The sequence below is a fragment of the Rhinoderma darwinii genome, chromosome 9 (genome assembly GCF_050947455.1).
Source record: "Rhinoderma darwinii isolate aRhiDar2 chromosome 9, aRhiDar2.hap1, whole genome shotgun sequence".
NCBI lineage: Eukaryota > Metazoa > Chordata > Amphibia > Anura > Rhinodermatidae > Rhinoderma > Rhinoderma darwinii.
In genome coordinates, this window is record NC_134695.1 from 91,272,451 (window position 1) to 91,295,956 (window position 23,506).

A 23,506-nucleotide genomic window follows, 5' to 3' on the forward strand; every position below is an offset into this window, starting at 1 on the left:
TTACTTCCTGCACAGACCCCTTCTCGTCACTCATGTTCTTTGAGCCAATCATGAAGTAGCATGGGTGATGTGTCTGTTACAGGTCCTGCAGGTCATGTATCCTGCTCCACTCAGACAGAACTTGATTCACTCATTAGAGTGTATGAAATAGAAAGCACAGTGACAGAATGTGAGTGAAGAGATCTCGCTTATGTTATATCACGGTTTGTACAGGGTTAGACACAGGCAAGAAAGCAAGCTGACCCTCCCAGAGGCTGAGAAAAGCAGCTGCAAATCCAAGCATGAAAAAGTTGAAGAAAAGTATAAAGGTGAAGTCTGAGATACGTAAGGAGGGTCGGATTTTTCTGGAAAAAGCATCACTCCTGTCCAAGGGCTGTTTCATATTGCAGCTATGCCCCATTCGAGATAATTGGGCTGAGCGAACAGACACCGATGATAGAAAAGAGTGGCGCTGTTTCTGGTACAAAATCAAAAACTTTTTTCGAATCTTAGACATAAAACCCGTATTACTGTAGCACCAGAATCCGGGATCTTCTAAATAAACTGGTACCCTGGGCATAATCCCACTTAATAAGGTGGTATGCAGTCTGCTTGAACACCAGACACCAGTTGGTCAACCCTCTGATAAGCGGAGGTAGCCAATTCCTTTATATATTGTGTTTTTTTCTATATATCAAAATGATGGGACATAAACAGGCAGAATGATTAGAGGATGCCCAGATTCACGGCACATACCAGTCATGATCCGACCAGCAGCTGTACATTTTGGTAAACAACTTGTTTACTCTGATCTAATGCCAAGTTCATTTCATGCCCAGCAGAACAACTTTCTTAGTCTGCAATCATCACCCAGAGATGATGCCCAGTTTTCTTAATTAGTAGGGCCCGTAGATTACAAGAACGGTGAGCAGGAACAGCTTCAGTCACATTTTTTATCTGTTGATAGTTTGCAAAAGCAAGTATAGTCAGCGGGGGAGGAAACACGCAAGAGGAGTCTGTAGTCAAGCTTCAAAAAACCTGTTCAATAAGTCACATGGCCACTGGTCACATTTCAGTCAGCCAATTCTATTTCAATTTTGACAAAAATTTTGAAGTGTATTCATGGTGATGGCCTTGAGGGCAGCCTCAGGCAGGTCAGCATATGGGAAAGATACAACTACTGGTCTAAGAAAAATAACAATAAGGAATCTAACACTGATAGATATCAGGAGGAGCAATTCGAGCACCTAGATGAATTGCTATAAGATACAGTAAGTGCTTATTTCCATAAAAAATGACATTACATAGAACTTTGAACAAAAAACTACTGACGCGTTTCAGACACCAAATGTCTTTATTCATAGTTTTTTGGCTTCTGGTGCAAGATCTTATTAAGACGTTAGATAGAAGATAGATAAATAGATAGATAGATAGATAGATAGATAGATAGATAGATAGATAGATAGATAGATAGATAGATAGATAGATAGATAGATAGATAGATAGATAGATAGATAGATAGATAGATTGGCTTGAGAAAGGCTCTAGTGGATAGAGCTGAAACGTCGCACTTGGGGCCAATAAAGTACCCTCTTTTTTTCACTTTATCTATGGTGTGCTGCCTATTTTTTGCATTTCTGTAGATAGATAGATAGATAGATAGATTTGAGATAGATAATGAAAAAAAAGAATAAAGCAGCACAGCTACAGCGGTGGGTGCAGGCCTCCTGGTTTGAGGCTAAGAACCCTTGTACATTCAACCAACAGGCAGGCAATGTTTCAATCCGTCTCAATGGGATCTTTGTCAAGCCAAATATTCCATTGAGACAGATCGAAACGTAGCCAGCCTGTGGGTATGAATAAACACATCACCTTTTTCACCTATTTCCCTGGAGTGCTGTCTCTTCATTTGAATTTTGATATGAGATAGATAGATAGATAGATAGATAGATAGATAGATAGATAGATAGATAGATAGATAGATAGATAGTGTCATGATCTGTGGGCATGTGGACCCACTGGGCCGTACCGCCGTAGCAGTATAGCAGCTGGCCAAACAGGGTACAAAGTCAATGCCTATAGTTCGGATCAGGTACCTGTGGCAATTCAGACAGTAGCGGTGGTTTAGGCTCAGATGGAACTCTGGTAGCAGGCAGACAACAGGTGCGGTGAAATACAGCGGGTGTAGCAGGCGACACAACACGATTCCAACTCTGTACAGCACAGGAACACGGAAGCACGGGATACAGGATACAGGTAGCAGGAATGGGAACACTGGGAACTGGAGTACACTCAAGGGACCATTTGCCAAGACTGACACGGGTAGGTACAAACAACGCTCAGGCAATGAAGGAAGGGGCAGGGCCCTTCTTATAGTCCAGGGTGATCTGGGATGCAATCCGCTCAATCTCACATATGTGTGCACACTGACTCTTTAAGGCTGGACTGAGCTCGCGAGCGCACCATAGTGGTCACTGCAGAACAGGACGGCCACATATGCTGGCATCTCTGGAGAGGAAGGCGTCTGCAGGATGAGAGGAGTTAGTTGTCAGCGACCATGGACATTACAGATAGATAGATAGATAGATAGATAGATAGATAGATAGATAGATAGATAGATAGATAGATAGATAGATAGATAGATAGATAGATAGATAGATAGATAGATAGTTAGTTAGATCTATCTATCTATCTATCTATCTATCTATCTATCTATCTATCTATCTATCTATCTATCTATCTATCTATCTATCTGTCTATCTATCAAGTTTTCCCCTGTTGCCACCATTAATTATTTTCGTACCAGATGTTGAAATATCCTACAACAATATCTTACAGACTTTTCCAGTTTTCTGTGTTACTTTGTGGTAGACCGCACATTTATATCAAGCGGTCTTAAAAGTGGTGGTATACAGCAGGTATAAGCTGCAAGCGGTCCACATAAAAGTGAAGGGAAATAAAAGGTGATGTTCCAGGAGAGCTTGTTTGTAAGTTATGGAAGAGAAATCCTGGTCTATGTGAAGATCTTCCATGCTGAGATCTTCTGTGGTATCTGACAGCAGTGGTTGCCCTAAGCTAAGCTCTCTTTATCATGGATAAATAAAAAAAACTAGTGGACTACCTAAGAAAAAAGCAAATGATCGGATCATAAAAATTATACAAAATATAGAAAAAAATCACTCAAAGTCTTCTTCATGTGACTAAAATTGGATCCATTAGACAAAACAACTATAAAGCTCTATGGCTGCGGTTTCTGACCCGGGGCTCTCCAGCTGTTTGAAAACTACAACTTTGCTGTTGATGAAAAAATCCGGGCATAAAAGGTTAGGAATATCCTATTCGGTTCTCTCTGCTCAGTCTCCGGCTTTCAGTCTTGTTAAATCATTTTATTGCAGTTCAGGTGCCGGATTATCAGTCTTTTTGGGTTATTTGATGTGGGATGAAAGTTTAACTGCAGAGAACTTCATATTTGCACTGTATATTGATCTCAATTTATCATATCTCTTTATGATAGATAGATAGATAGATAGATAGATAGATAGATAGATAGATAGATAGATAGATAGATAGATAGATAGATAGATAGATAGATAGATAGATAGATAGATAGATATGAGATAGATAGATAGATAGATAGATAGATAGATAGATAGATAGATAGATAGATAGATAGATAGATAGATAGATAGATAGATAGATAGATAGATAGATAGATATGATAGATAGATAGAGAGATAGAGAGATAGAGAGATAGATAGATAGATAGATAGATAGATAGATAGATAGATAGATAGATAGATAGATAGATAGATAGATAGATAGATAGATAGATAGATAGATAGATAGATAGATAGATAGATAGATAGATATGAGAGATAGATATGAGAGATAGATAGATAGATAGATAGATAGATAGATAGATAGATAGATAGATAGATAGATAGATAGATAGATAGATAGATAGATAGATAGATAGATAGATGATAGATAGAGTGAAGGAAATAAGTATTTGATCCCTTGCTGATTTTGTAAGTTTGCCCACTGTCAAAGACATGAACAGTCTAGAATTTTTAGGCTAGGTTAATTTTACCAGTGAGAGATAGATTATATAAAAAAACAAAACAGAAAATCACATTGTCAAAATTATATATATTTATTTGCATTGTGCACAGAGAAATAAGTATTTGATCCCTTTGGCAAACAAGACTTAATACTTGGTGGCAAACCCTTGTTGGCAAGCACAGCAGTCAGACGTTTTTTGTAGTTGATGATGAGGTTTGCTCACATGTTAGATGGAATTTTGGCCCACTCCTCTTTGCAGATCATCTGTAAATTATTAAGATTTCGAGGCTGTCGCTTGGCAACTCGGATCTTCTGCTCCCTCCATAAGTTTTTGATGGGATTAAGGTCTGGAGACAGGCTAGGCCACTCCATGACCTTAATGTGCTTCTTTTTGAGCCACTCCTTTGCTACCTTGGCTGTATGTTTTGGGTCATTGTCGTGCTGGAAGACCCAGCCGCGAGTCATTTTTAATGTCCTGGTGGAGGGAAGGAGGTTGTCACTCAGGATTTGACGGTACATGGCTCCATCCATTCTCCCATTGATGCGGTGAAGTAGTCCTGTGCCCTTAGCAGAGAAACACCCCCAAAACATAATGTTTCCACCTCCATGCTTGACAGTGGGGACGGTGTTCTTTGGGTCATAGGCAGCATTTCTCTTCCTCCAAACACGGCGAGTTGAGTTAATGCCAAAGAGCTCAATTTTAGTCTCATCTGACCACAGCACCTTCTCCCAATCACTCTCAGAATCATCCAGATGTTCATTTGCAAACTTCAGACGGGCCTGTACATGTGCCTTCTTGAGCAGGGGGACCTTGCGGGCACTGCAGGATTTTAATCCATTACGGCGTAATGTGTTACCAATGGTTTTCTTGGTGACTGTGGTCCCAGCTGCCTTGAGATCATTAACAAGTTCCCTCCGTGTAGTTTTCGGCTGAGCTCTCACCTTCCTCAGGATCAAGGATACCCCACGAGGTGAGATTTTGCATGGAGCCCCAGATCGATGTCGATTGACAGTCATTTTGTATGTCTTCCATTTTCTTACTATTGCACCAACAGTTGTCTCCTTCTCACCCAGCGTCTTACTTATGGTTTTGTAGCCCATTCCAGCCTTGTGCAGGTCTATGATCTTGTCCCTGACATCCTTAGAAAGCTCTTTGGTCTTGCCCATGTTGTAGAGGTTAGAGTCAGACTGATTCATTGAGTCTGTGGACAGGAGTCTTTTATACAGGTGACCATGTAAGAGCTGTCTATACTGCAGGCACCAAGTTGATTTGGAGCGTGTAACTGGTCTGGAGGAGGCTGAACTCTTAATGGTTGGTAGGGGATCAAATACTTATTTCTCTGTGCACAATGCAAATAAATATATATAATTTTGACTATGTGTTTTTTTTTATATAATCTATCTTTCACTGGTAAAATTAACCTAGCCTAAAAATTCTAGACTGTTAAAGCCTTTGACAGTGGGCAAACTTACAAAATCAGCAAGGGATCAAATACTTATTTCCTTCACTGTAGATAGATAGATAGATAGATAGATAGATAGATAGATAGATAGATAGATAGATAGATAGATAGATAGATAGATAGATAGATAGATAGATGATAGATAGATAGATAGATAGATAGATAGATAGATAGATAGATAGATAGATAGATAGATAGATAGATAGATAGATAGATAGATAGATATGAGATAGATCGCCCATAGCAGGAACATGTACAGATAAAGAAGACGACAAGAACATCAGATTTACCAACAGCAGTAAAAGCGAGTCCTCCTCCCCAGCCCCCATCACCAGCACCACACGTCTTGGAACATCAATAACCGATTTTCTGCAGCCTCTAAACGCAGATTTCATAAAAACCGTCTCTCCGGTGTAATAACACACATTTACCCAAAACCCTCAATTTTCCCTTTTTTTTTTATAGAATATTTGTTTTCTGTCAAGGCACTTGAACTTGACATAGAAAAAAAAATAATCTCGCGATTATGGAAGGACAACGGGCAACGACCAGTAAGTAAATTTCTGTACAGCTTTTACCTTCTCACAGAAAGCCACTACATATCCATCATTGTTAATGGAGCCCTGACAAATAGCCCATCATTGTAATTAAAGCCGAATCGTATACCCTGCTGCTTTCTACTTGATGTGGACAAATATATCGGAAGAGAAGCATATGGACTGGGACCAAAAAAAATGGAATATAATATCCTCTTTGCTGGCGTTGGCGAGCCAGACGTAAGAGAAAGGCACATCAATAACGTCCGCCATTTGTCACCCGCGCCATCTGGACACAAAGCCGGAAGCTGCCAAGAGTGTATTAAACATTTTAATTTCATTGTCATCCCTTAAGATTGCATATCCTATGTGATTTGTCAAATAACAGGTCTGTACGTCCTCCAAGAGGCCCGCGGAGCGCGAGCAATCGCTGTTTAATGAAATCCATAGACAAGCCGTTAAGTGGCTCAACACAGCTTTGCCTCGCGAGTCAATTCATTCCCATGATCGTCGTGTCAATTATAGTGACTTAGATGATAACCGTACGACCGAGCAGCGTTTAATTGAAAGGCTGTTCGACAATGAATCCCCCGCAATTACTAAGCCAAAATTGGACCTCGTCATTAGCAAAAGCAAAAATCCAAATTACGGATGAGAATTGGCATGTCTGGGCAGTGTAAGGGTTTATGCCGCCAGTGTGACGTTATACTGCTTGATGTGTATTGGAACTTAATGTGTTAATAAGCAGCCGCAAGTGAGTCTTGATATAGAATCAAACCATAGACCGGTTAAATGAGGTCTTGCTATTCTTTTATACATACCTTGTATACAAATGTAGCAGTGCCTAATTTGTCATTTCAAAAGGGTTTTCCGTCATTTTAAAATGTGATATTGTAAGGAGGCTGAACGAAGCAAGCAATGTTCCCCCTTCATTGTTTAACCGGGGACAGCGCCTTATATCCGGTTGTGGCTGTGCCAGGTACTGCAGCTCACTGCAGTTCCTAGCCTATAAAGTGAATGGCACTAAGCTATAGTACCAGGCACAGCCACAACCATATGTAAGGCACTGTGTGTTGGTAAAATTGCATGACTTGCCATATTATATTAAGAGGAGGTTACATTACTCTCCTATGTGCATGTGAGTGTTTCTACCTAATATTGGAGTGTCTCCCAAACAGACAGAGAGGGATTGGTATAGGAGTAAAATACACAAGATTCAAAAACATGGTGAAAGGAAAGGGAAGCAGGGCAGAGTCTGTGTATCAAATCAGTGACTGGGTGACTAAAGGCAGTTCTGCATAATTTTCAAAAAGTTGAAGAATAAACTTCCTGTGTAAAGTCCGAGTAGGATGTACAGCTGTGGAGCCAAGGGGCATACGTACCATAGAGGAAGCCGATGTGGCTGCTATGAGGCCCTTGGAGATCGGGGGTCAGCTGCTTACTGAGTGGTGAGAACCTGAGTAGGACTTCGCTCAACAGAGGAATTGCATCTTTAGCAAACGAGGGGGAATTGGTTTAAGGGTCATGAAATGGGCATAGAGGGGGAAACAAACACCTGACCCTTCTTTTGTGGGTGTCAAATGTTTGCTATACGGCCCCTCTATTCTATGTGTGCCACTGTGGAGTACAAACTGCTGTTATAAGTGGAATACTAATCCAACAAAAAAAGAGGAAAATTCATACCACATACAGACAATTTTTGGATAGAGAAATGCTGTAGTAGGAAGTAAGGAGCAGACAAAAAAATGAAGACGACTTACCCTGCCAACAATTTTTGGAAATGGTAATCTCTGACTCTCTGGAATGGAGATAGGTGGCGCCACAATTGATCTCCTATGTCTCAATAGTGCAAGATGTCTTGGTGCTTTGACCATATTCTGTAAGGGAAAAAAAACAAGTAACAGTTAAAGAAAATTTAGATTTTTTTTTTTCCATAAAATGTCTAGAAAACAACCTAAAGGAACAGTTAAAGAAAAACATACACTGTACTATGCCTGCTGCAAGTCCTGCAGGGTCGGTACATGTATTTGGTATTCTTTGATGTCATGCACCTCCCCCTCAGGCCCCGCACTAGGCATATAATATAGTTTATCATTTTTTCGGGAGTGTTCCTTTAAAAGCTTAAATACTTAATGTTTTTGAACACAAAAAGTTTTTGACCAACTTCATAACGAATATGGAATTCAGTACCATCTACAATAGTGGAAATAAAGTCAAGCCAGATGACTTTTTCTTGAGCAATTTAATTTCCTCATCTTGTCTACAACCTCAATATTTAATCATTTTTATAGAGATCTTCGGGGATTTTGTCCATTTCGAATAGTCAAATGATCCAATCTGTATGTGAAGACTTCACACATTACTCTGTGCTTGAAAACTTCATTAAATTTTTGTCATGGGAATAAGCGAGAATGTTGTAAACATATTGATCTGTCACTAGAAACATTTAAAGATATGTGAAAGGTAAGCCCGTCCGGGGCTCATTATTAGTTACAAGAGTAGATGTTGCCTTCCTGGTCATTTAGAGACTTCAGTAAATTAGTCTTGATGGTGTCAACCTGTCTAGAGGTGGATAGGAGTCAAATTATTTCCAAGTCTGTATTGAGCTTGAGGAAGAATTTTCAAGAATTTATTGACTGTCCCAAAAACAAGACCTGACTGAAAAATTAGGACAACTTGATTAAACCTAATGTGATCGAGATTACTCGAATATAACCGGTAGATTTGAAGACCACTTTCCAATTCCAACATTGACTTCACAGATGTTTACATTACAATATAAATTCTGATTTGAAAATGTAAAAAATTCATCATTAATATTTACAAATATTTAGGTTAATGGGTTTTGCTCAGGATGACAACCTCTGTCCATATACCCAATTAGGCTCCCACATAGAAGGGGTGTCCCGACTCAGGACCTCACTCTATGTGCAAGTCTAGAGAGACGCTCTAGCGGACCCAGTGCGTCCTAGCATAACATGGGTGGCCCTTCATTTGCGTGCCTATTGTGACATGGTTTCTCCAAGCAAAAACAGCTGATTCCCGGGTGTGTGAGAAGCTGGACCCCTGAGACAACTCTTTTAGACCCTCAATTATTAGCCAGAGCAGAGAACAACTACAAAGAGCGTCTCTTTACTCCTTGTAGTGAAGCTATCGGGAAATTGAACAAGTTGTAGGGTTCTCAGACAGTTCACAGCAGATTTGTGGTGGTCCCAACAGCGAGACACCCTGTGATCAGCCTATTCTCAGGGAACCTTTTTAATAAAAAGAGATTGTCCAAAATGGACAACACCTTTAACTATTTCTAGCAGTAAATAAAATCCCAAACTTCTAAGTTCTAGCCCTCATATTACCCATAGAAATTTATTGATGACTATTATCACCAACATCAAGGACAATGGTACAACACCGAATGAGTTGTTTCTGACTTTCCATGATTTTGCTGAATGAAATATTTCACTTCACTGAGAAAGTCCTTGGATGGTGGCACTTCATGAAAACTGACTATCAAGGTTTTTCTTCTAGCTCAACATACATTTTTTCAAAAAGAAAGATTTATCATATACCAAATTAACCTTTCACACTTCATACTATTTTCAAAGACAATAATTGAAGGTGTCAATGACCCCTGAATGATTCTTCCTTGGCTGCTTACCATGATAACAACCATTTTGTAGGCACCTTGTAAATGTATTGTAAATTTATATGATGTCACTAGGTCTTACAATATTTATAGTCTAGATATTGACACAGGGTAACCTACTAAGGTTGTAGAGAGACACAAGCCCATTAAGTTTAACCTATTCTCCTACAAGATTGACCCAAAGGCAAAAATATCCCCTAGAAGGTAGTTTCCAATTGTCTAATTTTGGGAAAAAAGATTCTTCTCGAATATGACACTTAGAAAAAATGCCGGCTTGCCGGTATACCGTGTATAAGCTTATAATATAAATATCAGGAATGTGTCTTTATACCTACAGACATGGTCCGTCTTAATTTTCTTTTATTATTGCTACTTGAGGCCAAGCAACCCTTTCAATTTCCGCTTGAGCCGCAGATGATTGCATTATTTCTTCTTCTTGTAAATTGTAAACAAGGATCAAGTAGGATTCTTATCACTTCTTTGAAAGCTTTGGTAGTACAATGGAAAACCTTTTAAAAATACACAGTAAAAAATGCTAAGGCTCGGCTTATCTCGATAAGTAGACATTGGTCCTACCATGCTATTGGTCAATCTCAATATCTTGTATACAGCCTCAAGCGTCAAACGTAAAGGTACAATATCCAATCTCAAATTTTCAAATTGAATATGCAATGCCCGGCACATTGTAATGTTTCTTTTGACTGCTACTAACCAAACTCAAAGACCTAGGGATCGTTACCTTGGTGTACACATAGCATTCATTCAACGCAACTTTTCTAAAATTTACTGGAAGACAAAATGTGGACTTATTATTGACTGGTTGTGAGGTTCAAAAAGTTTCCTTTATCTCAGAAACCCAATGGGACCGAATGGATCTTTTTGTATAAGACTTAAAAGAAATCATCTCGAAAGTTCTACTACTAAAATTTTTTTCTCTCACAACAACCATGTTTCATTTGAAAATGGTCCAGCAATCAAATATTCATTTCTGAACCCCCGATAAACAGCAGATATTGACGGCTGACCACATTTATCGCTTGTAGTGGCCACTACAGATGAAATGTAATATTACAAAAAACTATTTCAAAAGAATGTGCACCCACGTAATACATGGCCAAGACTGGCAGAGTGGGAAATTAATTTTTAGCCGTTCTCTGGCTAATAGAAGAGGGGCAAAAGCAGGGGACGCCCCAATGGCATCCATCTGCCCTAATAGGGCATATTGGTTGTCTTCATGAGGCAACCTCTTCAAATTGGCCAAACATCCCATGCATAGTAATCCACCGCCGCAAATAATCTACCCAGAATTTAATACCTGTAGAACGAAAACATTTTTGATAGAGGAACATTGCTCATTCTGTAGATTAATGTGCAAGGACAAATGAAGCAAAGTGGCTTCTATGTGGCTAGTGAGGAGGGGGCAACATCTCATGTTGGCATCACGTAGCTTCGGCATGAATAGTGTAAATCTGTGTGGGGCTCCCCCTATTTGATAAGTACTCCAACATTAGTAAAGGGGGGATGTGGTTCCTTATATTCTACAAGAGGATGGAAAACAATTACCAGGTTCTCCTTTCCCAGGGAAGCCAGCACCATTAGGTGGATGTGTGAACCAACACTAGAAGGGAGTGGTATGAACCATAACCAAGGGAGGTCCTTTTATTTTCAGGGGGTCCATTCTATGTACAACTTTGTGTTAAATACCCATGTATCCCAAAGTTCCCATGCTTTAAACAAAGAAAAATAAAACCCATATAAGACCATTTTCTCATGGTGTTAAATCCAAATTTCTGATCTCTTAAAAATAACCTTAGGAACGTTTCCTCACTAATGATCAATCCTGCTTAGGGATCTTCTTGCAGCAATAAATATTCAATTAGGATTTTTTCTTATCTAGAAAAATCTACGAAACATTCAATTATTCTGTTTATGAAATTTAGACAACTTTTTGCAGCTTTCTTTCGGTTGTTTGTAAACTCTTGGAAATGGAGGGAGCGTTTCTATAGGGGACGGTTGGCTGACCTCAATCTAAGATCCTGGAGAGATGGACTAGTTTATTAAAAGGTTTAAATGACTTGACATAAGTAAATTGATCACACGCGGCTGCGTGGCGCTGTGTTTGCCAGACTCAACCTTCGTCCAAAAGGTAAATTGGGGCAAAAGGTTCATTCACACGGCCGTATTACGGCTTAGTTTTGTTCGGAGCCGCAAAAGGGCTTCCATAGATGTACGTAGGGTCTTCACTGTGCCTCCGGTTTCATACAGAGGCATACGGATGTTTTATCTGTCAGATTCCAGACAAATCCAACAGAAAACAAATTGTGGCATGCTCCATCGGATTTTACGGAGTACGGCGGAGTCTATACAATCCATCTTTCAAGCATAGTAAGATGGGAATTGTAGTCCCACTGCTTGATCATGGTCTAAAGCTTGGAAAGTAAACTTGTAAAGAAGAAAAGTTCCCTGTGCTGTAGTTAAGTCCATTCTCTTGAACACACCATCCTTTTTTAATAATAAGTCTCCAAATATTATATTTTGCAGCGTAAACATTTACGACGAGATCAGAAATTTTGCTTCTTTTATAGAAGCAATTATTAATAATATATAAATTTAGCTCTACTTGTTCAGCATATACTTTCCCTAAGGAACTAGAAAAGCCTTACAGTTACAAGACTGAGGAAGGTGAAGGCTACAAAAAAGTGGAAAGAGAACAGGAAGAGTGTGGGAGGTGGGAGCAGGTGTAATGTCCAGGACGCATTAATCAAGTCTATGTACTGATGAGTCATGAAGTTGCTGTATGCACAATGCCAGTGGGGGGCTCTTTAGCTGGAAGATAAAATGTAAGGAGGCAAAATATTATTATAGTACATTTTAGATATCAGCGTATTTGTTTCTTTCTTGTTCTCTAAGATACATCCAGTTGTTGCTATGCTATATTTAGATTTTTCTACCATATGCCTACCATATATACCATGGATGCTCTTATCACAAACTTTCATATCTCCATGCGCAGAACTCCGAGCCCTCCTCAGTTCTGCTTGATAAAATAGCAGCCAGTTCTGCCATTAGTCTCTGTGGGAGAGGTAGTACTTTATCTCGTACTGGAGACTGTAGAAGTCTGTGGACGCTTTTCTGTCCATTATTTTCTATGTATTGCAGCTGCCATAAAGCACACACAAATTACTGCACTCTATATAGACAATGCAGGAAGGATGTGTGTCCCCAATATGGCAGCCCTCAGGGTGGGTCATAACAACCACTGCCAGGAATCTGAGCATACAGGTAAGCTGTGCTAGAACTATAATTGCGAGTGGACTAAATCTTTAGCCTGTGCCAAGATATTCACTTTAAATCGTGACTATCGTTTCAACAAACTTTGCATAAATCAAAAGTACAAGTGAATATAAGAAATTTTGAAAAATATCTAAAAACTGCACCTTTCTCCACTTATCCCCTCCCCCCTGCATTATGCACTGATCATTTACTCTCAATTCACGACTAAAATCCGTCTTGAGAGACGAGATGAAATATCAGCTCACTGAGGAATCAGACTACAGCTGCCCATAGAAGTCTATGGAGAGTTGAGGGAGGAGGGAACTTCTGGAGGGAGACCGAGGCAGGGACAAACAGAGACGCTGCTGCAGCTTCTAGTAAGTGTTCATTCTCACCCCAGTGCTAGAGTCACAGCAACACTGCTCATTACTGCTGTATAATGTCCTCCATGCCGCTGCTGATGCTTTTGAATGTGTGCTACAAAGCAATAGGGGAGCAGGATCTTCGCTTTTCTTTGTGCTGTGTATGGGAGACATCATAGCAGCTAGTCTCTGCCCCCTTTGAAGCGTAGCGCAGGGAAAATTAACAAGTAGAGTGAGGGCATACAGAGGGGAATACAGGTGAAAAATACCATAGACAAGTCATATAATGGCCAGAAATAGGGTTAATCTTGTACACAAATAGAACCACTTATGATGAAAAGTAAATGGAAGGGTTGGGTACACCTTAAAATTTGGGCACCTAGCAACTGGAAATAACAGCCTTTATCATGGTATTAAAAGAAAGTCAAATCTGTCCTGTATAGGGTGAAATAAAACCTGATGGGTTAAACTGAGGAATAAAAATATAGCCCTGTAGAAGATGAAGTTGTGTGCAAATAGTGTTTCCCAAGGCACGAATTAGGCCCAGACCCCAGAGGTAAATAAGCCTGACAGCTCCAGAAAACGGAAGAACATTTTTAAATTTCCTAACATTATGTAAATTCTGTCTGACTGAAATAAAGAAACGGCAGGAACCCGTACCTCTAGAATATTTTATTTATAAGAGCCGGCTTCAGCCCACGTAGAAAGCGAGAATTTTATCTCTCTACGACACATTTTTTAAACACAGCCAAAATAAACGGAATGAATTATACAAGTCTGCCAAATGGCGAGATTTGAAACAATGACCGGTGATTCTCATTGTCCAAAAACCACCATGCCAAGGATTTTATTAAGGAGTTATCCAAGGAAAGACAACACAGGCAAAATACATTCTGCACTTTGAAGAAATCCCCTTTTCTAATCTTCCTTATCCCAACTTGATATCTCCTGCCACAGCCTGGCAATGCCGCTCAGGCGCCTATATTGATTTGCATGCAATTTCCTCATTTTGGATGCAACAAAAAAAAAGAGAGATATTAGGACTGACAAGATAATGACTCCGAGCAGAAACCGCGAGATAAGCTTCGAGACGTCCCTAACATCTGTCTGGCGGTAATCAGTCTGCTTTAGGCACATTTCACATTCACAGGTAAATATTGTGCTCTCACTAACTGGTGGCAGTCATTAATGAATAAGTAAATCGGAGACTTTGCGGCAAAGGAGATCACCTTGATTAGTCTCTACAAATGGTGCGAAGCAACAAACATGCCGAGTGAGTCAACAGTCTTATTGAAATACACAGAGGATCACGCAAGAGCAAGTGTGAAGATATATTATGTTCCCAGAGGCAACAACATAAGCAAGAAAAAATATAGTAACATATGTCGGAGTACCCACTAAACAATCTAATTGAGAATACTGGGCTTATGGGGGAGATATGCCTAAAGGGTCACTATCCGTTCATGTTTTCTTCGTCTCCCACCCAAAGTTTTAAGTGACGGAGATAGATGTGGCTGCCATGTTGGGTGGTACAGTTGCCAAGGCAAACCTACTATAGCCAAAGCCTCTTCTGTGTAGCACCTATTCTAATTGTAGGGTTATTCCAGTGAAGACCTATCTCTTGGATCTGAGCAATCCACCCACCGATCCTGAGAATGAAATGACTGGAGCGCTGATTGAGTGCCATGTCATCTTCAGAGTTTTCCTCGCACATTGGTGCTCCCGGCTACCAACCCGACTGTGCAAGGAATTGCAGCATGGCACCATTCACTTGATTGCAATTGTGCGGCAGGTCCGTGCACAGTGGTTGGTCAAGAGTACTGCTGTGCAGGGCAAAACACAAAATCAGAGCTGCAGCCCCTTCATTCTCAGGATCGGTGGGCGTCCCGGCAGTCGGTCACCCACTCATTAGTAAGTGATTGCATATCCTAGGGAATTACACTTTAATGAAAGCGGCGCCCGAGAGATTTGGGGCATCATACGGTTAATTGACAATTTCGGCACGTCTCCAACCATCTACATGAAATAATAGTAACCCTTTCTGAACCACTTTAATACCTTTAGGTGCACGCAGACCTTACAACAATTTTAAACATCCGGTTTTGCAACATATATAAAAGATATATAAAGTGAGACTTGTAACATGTTCATTTAAACCTTTTTTACTACTCCCGAAGATCTCGAGAGTAAGAGACAGAGGCATAAGAATATGTTAAATAGGATCTGTCACCTCTCCTGACAGGTCTATTTTAGTGATTAATTGTATTCCCCATGAAATAACAATTCTGGATCATCTTTTCTTAAAACTCTGCATCGTGCCGTTCCTCTGTTATAGAAGAATAAATTGACAACTGGGTGTAACAATTTACCTTGTCAAAGGGGCGTGCCCCTACACAGTCTCACTCTGTCAGCACTGATTGGACAATGTCAGTCTGTGTAGAAACACACCCCCAACTGGTAACACCCAGTTATCAATTTATACATAAATTTCTAGGAGGAATAACAGAAGAACGGCACCACATAGAGTTCGAAGAAAAGGTTCCCCAGAATAGTTATTTTATGGGGAATACAAGTATTTAGTAAAACAGACATTCAAGGAGAGATGACAGGACTTCTTTAAATCGTTTAAGAGTATAACCCATAAGGCTAGATTGATACAAGCGTGGGGAAATATGGTTGTGAAAAACGTGACGTTTTTTACATCCGAGGTTACCTCCATGCGGGTCCCATTTTCACGGATCCCCATAGACTTGAACCTATGGAGGGAGCCGTGAAAACGGAACAAAATACGACAGGTTCTATTTTTCAACAGACCATTCACGGTCTGTTGAAACAATGGCAGTTTGAACGGCCCCATTGAAAAACATGTGTCCGCGTGACGGCCGTTGTTTCGACGGCCGTCACACGGACGTATTCAACGCTCATGTGAATCAGGCTTAAGAGCGTACCGGCCACAGCTGGCACTATAAGTGCCTGTCCGACATACCCCTATATAGTGTCTGCCATAGATACCCCCATAAAGTACGTGCCACATATGCCCATAAAGTGCCTGTAACAGCTGCTGCCATAGTAGCCCCAGCCATGTTTTACCTGTAATGCTGGCTCTACTATATAGGTTCCCCTTTATGCTGAAGATCTGATATATGACCCTACTATCCATCCAGTCTATCATACAAGTTCTAATTTAGAGAACGACAGGGAACAAAATGACAAAATTCTTCTACAGTTCACGACTAGTCTGCGAGGCCTTATCTTCTATTACTCGCTCACCCTTGAAAATTCTACAAGTCCTGAAACTAATGTAATTACCGGAGTGTACTTTCCAGTAAAAGCGTTACATGAAGGTCACCAGGCGCTGAAGAATGATCTGCTCAGCACAGCGGAGGGTTAAGAGGACTCTGAAGATGACGGTGGTGTCACAGATTGCCAGTGAATAAATGTATTCGCTTTGCAAGGATCAGCTCTTTCAGAAGACAGACATTAAAATGCACCGGGCAACCACCGTCGGACATGAGTGATAGGTGCAAGGACCTCTTGTAGACACGCTGTCACCAACAAGTACATGTCATACCAGAAAGACCATCGAAGCAACGTGCCGTCCTTAACCCACACACTACATGACAGGCAGGTTATTCTGGATTATGGAATGGGAGCCTTTTGGACAAGCACCCTTTGTAGGGGTCACTCTGTAAATTGAATATTATGTAGATTATATTATACATTGTATATAGTGAAAATGCCCGAAAACTGGTACAGAAAGTTGCCATCTAAACCAGCCAATGAGATTACAGTTGTTATTTTTTTTTTTTAGTGCCGCAAAGTTACAATAGACCACTTCTACAGATACAGTAAAATTCCTTTAATCCGGCATCTATGGAATCTGATGTGTGCCAGATTCTCTAATATTCCGAATTATTGGATAGTCCTAGAAAATAATATAAAATTCACTTATAAGTAGAAATAATGCAATAAGAAATTTTTTGCGGAATGTGCCCATTATAGTGGCATTTTGTATTGGAAACAAGCACCAGATTCTCAGACTTTCTGAATTATCAGATGCCAGATTAAAGAAGTTTGACTGTACTTGCTTTTAAAGTTACAGTTCGCGTCTATGTGAAAGTGTCAATATATTATGTCTAAAAATTCGACAGAGCATTGGGCGAAATTGGGATCCATGTTGAAGTCATGGTTCTTCTTGAAATGTTACCCACAGCTTTGAAAATTCTGTCTGTCTGCAGGCTTCACTAGAGGGCGCTTAGGAGCATATGTATGCAGGAAGTTCTTAAGCTCCCCCTAGTGGTGACTAAAGGCAACTAGAAATGTATAATTTATCTAAGTTGGGAACCTAAAGCTCTGTATTGAAAAACTGAGCCTCAACTGTTTCAAAGATATGTGTTCTCAGCATCAGATTTCCCTTCCAAGTTAGTAGCATCACACTCCATCAGTCCTGGATTTCCAGCTGAGGCTAATATGCAGCGCGCACACCTGCGACAGGCATATAATATCCGCCACATTACTGCAGAGTATTTCCAGGTTGCAGCTGTGACACTTAGTCTAAAATCTCTGCATATTAATAATGAAAAGCCATGCTCAATGGTGTAAGCAGGAGACGAGTTCTCGCCATAGATCATAAAAACCCACTCTGGGGATGCCATGCCTGTAAGCAGGTTAGCACTTGTCATCTCAAGCTGGGTATTATGAGGGCAGAACTTCCCAAGTATTTGGCCAACAGAAGGGTAGGTTGTCATGTAGATTCCCCAGTGGACAGACATGGTGTCACGCAAAATTGCTTCAACCAAAAGATGTGACTGGAACTAATTGAAAAGAAGGATCTGGAGTGGAAGCAAAGCCGACAAGAAACAATAGGATCTAGAATAAAACTGCAACGTACAGTCCTGTCACCTCAATACAGTGAAATATGTTCAAAAATAAATATTTATCAGAATACTACTACTACCAGGGACGGTGGAGGGCTAATGGAACATATTCACCAAGGTGCTGGGTGCCAGGGGGGCACCAACAAGCCTCTCTGCCTTAGTCAGGGTAGTTACATACGAGACTAGGACAGTAAACTAAATCTCTGCCCCATTTGAAGTAAAACCTATATATGCCCCTGACTACGACTGACTATGGGAATATCATTGTGACTACTACTACTGGAGTAATAAATACTACTACTGGAATTATAACTAATACTACTGGAATTATAACTACTACTACTGGAATTATAACTACTACTACTGGAATTATAACTACTACTACTGGAATTATAACTACTACTACTGGAATTATAACTAATACTACTGGAATTATAACTAATACTACTGGAATTATAACTACTACTACTGGAATTATAACTACTACTACTGGAATTATAACTAATACTACTGGAATTATAACTAATACTACTGGAATTATAACTAATACTACTGGAATTAAAAAAACTACTACTGGAATTATAAATACTACTACTGGAATTATAACTACTACTACTGGAATTATAACTAATACTACTGGAATTATAACTAATACTACTGGAATTATAACTAATACTACTGGAATTAAAAAAACTACTACTGGAATTATAAATACTACTACTGGAATTATAACTAATACTACTGGAATTATAACTACTACTACTGGAATTATAACTAATACTACTGGAATTATAACTACTACTACTGGAGTAATAAATACTACTACTGGAATTATAACTACTACTACTGGAATTATAACTACTACTACTGGAATTATAACTAATACTACTGGAATTATAACTAATACTACTGGAATTATAACTACTACTACTGGAATTATAACTACTACTACTGGAATTATAACTACTACTACTGGAATTATAACTACTACTACTGGAATTATAACTAATACTACTGGAATTATAACTAATACTACTGGAATTATAACTAATACTACTGGAATTATAAATACTACTACTGGAATTATAAATACTACTACTGGAATTATAACTAATACTACTGGAATTATAACTAATACTACTGGAATTATAACTAATACTACTGGAATTAAAAAAACTACTACTGGAATTATAAATACTACTACTGGAATTATAACTAATACTACTGGAATTATAACTACTACTACTGGAATTATAACTAATACTACTGGAATTAAAAAAACTACTACTGGAATTATAAATACTACTACTGGAATTATAACTACTACTACTGGAATTATAACTAATACTACTGGAATTATAACTAATACTACTGGAATTATAACTAATACTACTGGAATTAAAAAAACTACTACTGGAATTATAAATACTACTACTGGAATTATAAATACTACTACTGGAATTATAACTAATACTACTGGAATTATAACTAATACTACTGGAATTATAACTAATACTACTGGAATTAAAAAAACTACTACTGGAATTATAAATACTACTACTGGAATTATAACTAATACTACTGGAATTATAACTACTACTACTGGAATTATAACTAATACTACTGGAATTATAACTAATACTACTGGAATTATAACTACTTCTACTGGAATTATAACTACTACTACTACTGGAATTAAAAAAACTACTACTGGAGTAATAAATGCTACTACTGGAATTATAACTAATACTAATGGAATTATAACTACTACTACTACAACAACTACTACTACTGGAATTATAACCACTACTACTGGAATTAATATCACTACTACTGGAATTAATATCACTACTACTGGAATTATAACTAATACTACTGGAATTATAACTACTACTACTAATAATACTGGAATTATAACGACCACCACCACTACTGCTGAAATTATAACTACTACTACTGGAATAATAACTACTACTAGTGGAATTATAACTAATACTACTGCTACTACTACTACTACTACTACTGGAATTACTACTACTACTACTACTACTACTACTACTACTACTACTGGAATTATGACCATTACTACTACAACTGGAATTATGACTTCTACTACTGGAATTATAACTACTACTACTACTACTACTACTACTGGGATTATGACTACTACAACTGGAATTATAACTACTACTACTACTACTACTACTACTACTACTACTACTACTACTACTACTACTACTACTGGAATTATGACTTCTACTACTGGAATTATGACTTCTACTACTACTGGAATTATAACTACCACTACTAGAATTATAACTTCTACTACTACTGGAATTATAACGACCACCACTACTACTGGAATTATAACTACTACTACTGGAATTATAACTACTACTACTACTACTACTACTACTACTACTACTAGAATTATAACTACTACTACTACTACTACTACTACTACTACTACTAGAATTATAACTACTACTATTGGAATAATAACCACTACTACTGGAATTATAACTAATACTACTACTACTAGAATTATAACTAATACTACTGGAATTATAACTACTACTAGTGGAATTATAACGACCACCACTACTACTGGAATTATAATGAATAGTACTACTACTACTACAACTACTACTGGAATTATAACAACAACTACTGGAATTATAACTACTTTTACTGGAATTATAACTACTACTACCAATACTGGAATTATAACGTCCACCATTACTACTGGAATTATAACCACTACTACGTGAATTATAACCACTACTGCTGGAATTATAACTACTACTACTACTACTGGAAATATAACTACTACTACTGGAATTATAACTAATACTACTGGAATTATAACGACCACCACTACTACTGGAATTATAACTACTACTACTGGAATTATAACTACTACTACTACTACTACTACTACTACTACTACTACTACTACTACTGGGATTATGACTACTTCAACTGGAATTATGACTACTACAACTAGAATTATGACTACTACTACTACTACTACTGGGATTATGACTACTTCAACTGGAATTATGACTACTACAACTGGAATTATGACTACTACTACTACTACTACTACTACTACTACTGGGATTATGACTACTACAACTGGAATTATAACTACTACTACTACAACTGGAATTATGACTTCTACTACTGGAATTATGACTTCTACTACTACTACTGGAATTATAACTACCACTACTACTTAAATTAGAACTACTACTGAAATTAGAACTACTACTGAAATTAGAACTACTACTATTGGTATTATAACTACTACTACAACTGGATTTATAACTACTACTACTAGAATTATAACTACTACTACTACTGGAATTATAACCACTACTACTGGAATTATGACTACTACTTCTGGAATTATAACGACCACCACTACTACTGGAATTATAACTACTACTACTGGAATTACAACTACTACTACTACTACTACTACAGCTGCTACTACTACTACTACTACTACTACTACTGCTACTACTGGAATTAGAACTACTACTGAAATTAGAACTACTACTTCTGGAATTATGACTATTACTACAACTGGAATTGTAACTACTACTACTACTACTAGAATTATAACTACTACTACTGGAATTATAACCACTACTACTGGAATTATAACTACTACTACTGGAAATATAACTACTACTACTACTACTACTGGAATTATAACGACCACCGTGACTACTGGAATTATAACTACTTCTACTACTACTACTACTACTACAACTGGGATTATGACTACTACAACTGGAATTATAACTACTACTACTACTATTACTACTACTACTACTGGAAATATAACTACTACTACTGGAATTATGACTACTAACACAACTGGAATTATGGCTACTACTGGAATTAGAACTACTACTACTACTGGATTTATGACTACTACTACTGGAATTATAACTACTACTGGAATTATGACTACTACTACTACAACTGGAATTATGACGACTACTAGTATTGGAATTATGACGAATACTAAAACTGGAATTATGACAACTACTACTGGAATTCTAACTACAACTACAACTGGAGTTATAACTACCACAACTGGAATTATAACTACTACTACTACTACTGGAATTATAACTACTACTAGAATTATAACTACTACTACTACAACTGGAATAAACTACTACTACTACTACTACTACTACTACTACTACTACTACTACTACTACTACTACTACTGGAATTATAACTACTACTAGAATTATAACTACTACTACTACAACTGGAATAAACTACTACTACTACTACTACTACTACTACTACTACTACTACTACTACTACTACTACTGGAATTATAACTATTACTACTAGAATAATAACTACTACTACTACTACTGTAATAATAACAACTACTACTGGAATAACTACTACTACTGGAATTATGACTACTACAACTGGAATTATAACTAGTAGAACTTAAACTACTACTACTACTGGAATAATATCTACTACTACTGCTGTATAACCACTACTACTGGAATTATAACTAATACTACTGGAATTATAACTTCTACAACTGGAATAATAACAACAACAACTGGATTTATATCTACTACTGGAATAATAACTACTACTACTGCTGTAATAATAACTACTACTACTGGAATTATAACTACTACTACTATTGGAATTATAACTACTACTACTGCTGTAATAATAACAACTACTACTACTACTGGAATTATAACTACTACTACTATTGGAATTATAACTACTTCTGGAATTATAACTACTACTACTACTACTAATACTACTGGAATTATAACTACTACTACTACTGCTACTACTACTTCTACTACTACTACTACTACTACTACTACTACTACTACTACTACTACTACTACTACTACTACTACTACTACTACTACTACTACTACTAATACTACTACCACTACTACTACTACTACTTCTTCTACTACTACTACTACTACTTATTCTACTACTACTACTACTACTACTACTACTACTACTACTACTACTATTGGAATTATAACTACTTCTGGAATTATAACTACTACTACTACTACTACTACTACTACTACTACTGGAATTATAACTACTACTACTACTACTGCTACTACTACTACTACTACTACTGGAATGACTACTACTGTAATTATGACTACTACTACTACTGTAATTATGCCTACTACTACTACTACTGGAAATATGGTGAAAGGAATGGGTTCCCAGGTGGGTAATGGCAATCCCGATCAATAGAGACTATGTAGTTAAGACT

At 38.0% G+C, this 23,506-nt stretch overlaps 1 protein-coding gene across 1 annotated transcript in view; it reads right to left on the reverse strand.

The window, feature by feature from the left end:
- Positions 1–23,506, reverse strand: part of CDH13 (cadherin 13) — a 475,876-nt gene that overhangs the window by 265,676 nt on the left and 186,694 nt on the right. Inside the window, exon 4 of the mRNA XM_075838471.1 lies at positions 7,801–7,917. Coding sequence (XP_075694586.1) covers positions 7,801–7,917 — 117 coding nt within the window. The remainder of the gene's footprint in view (positions 1–7,800; positions 7,918–23,506) is intronic.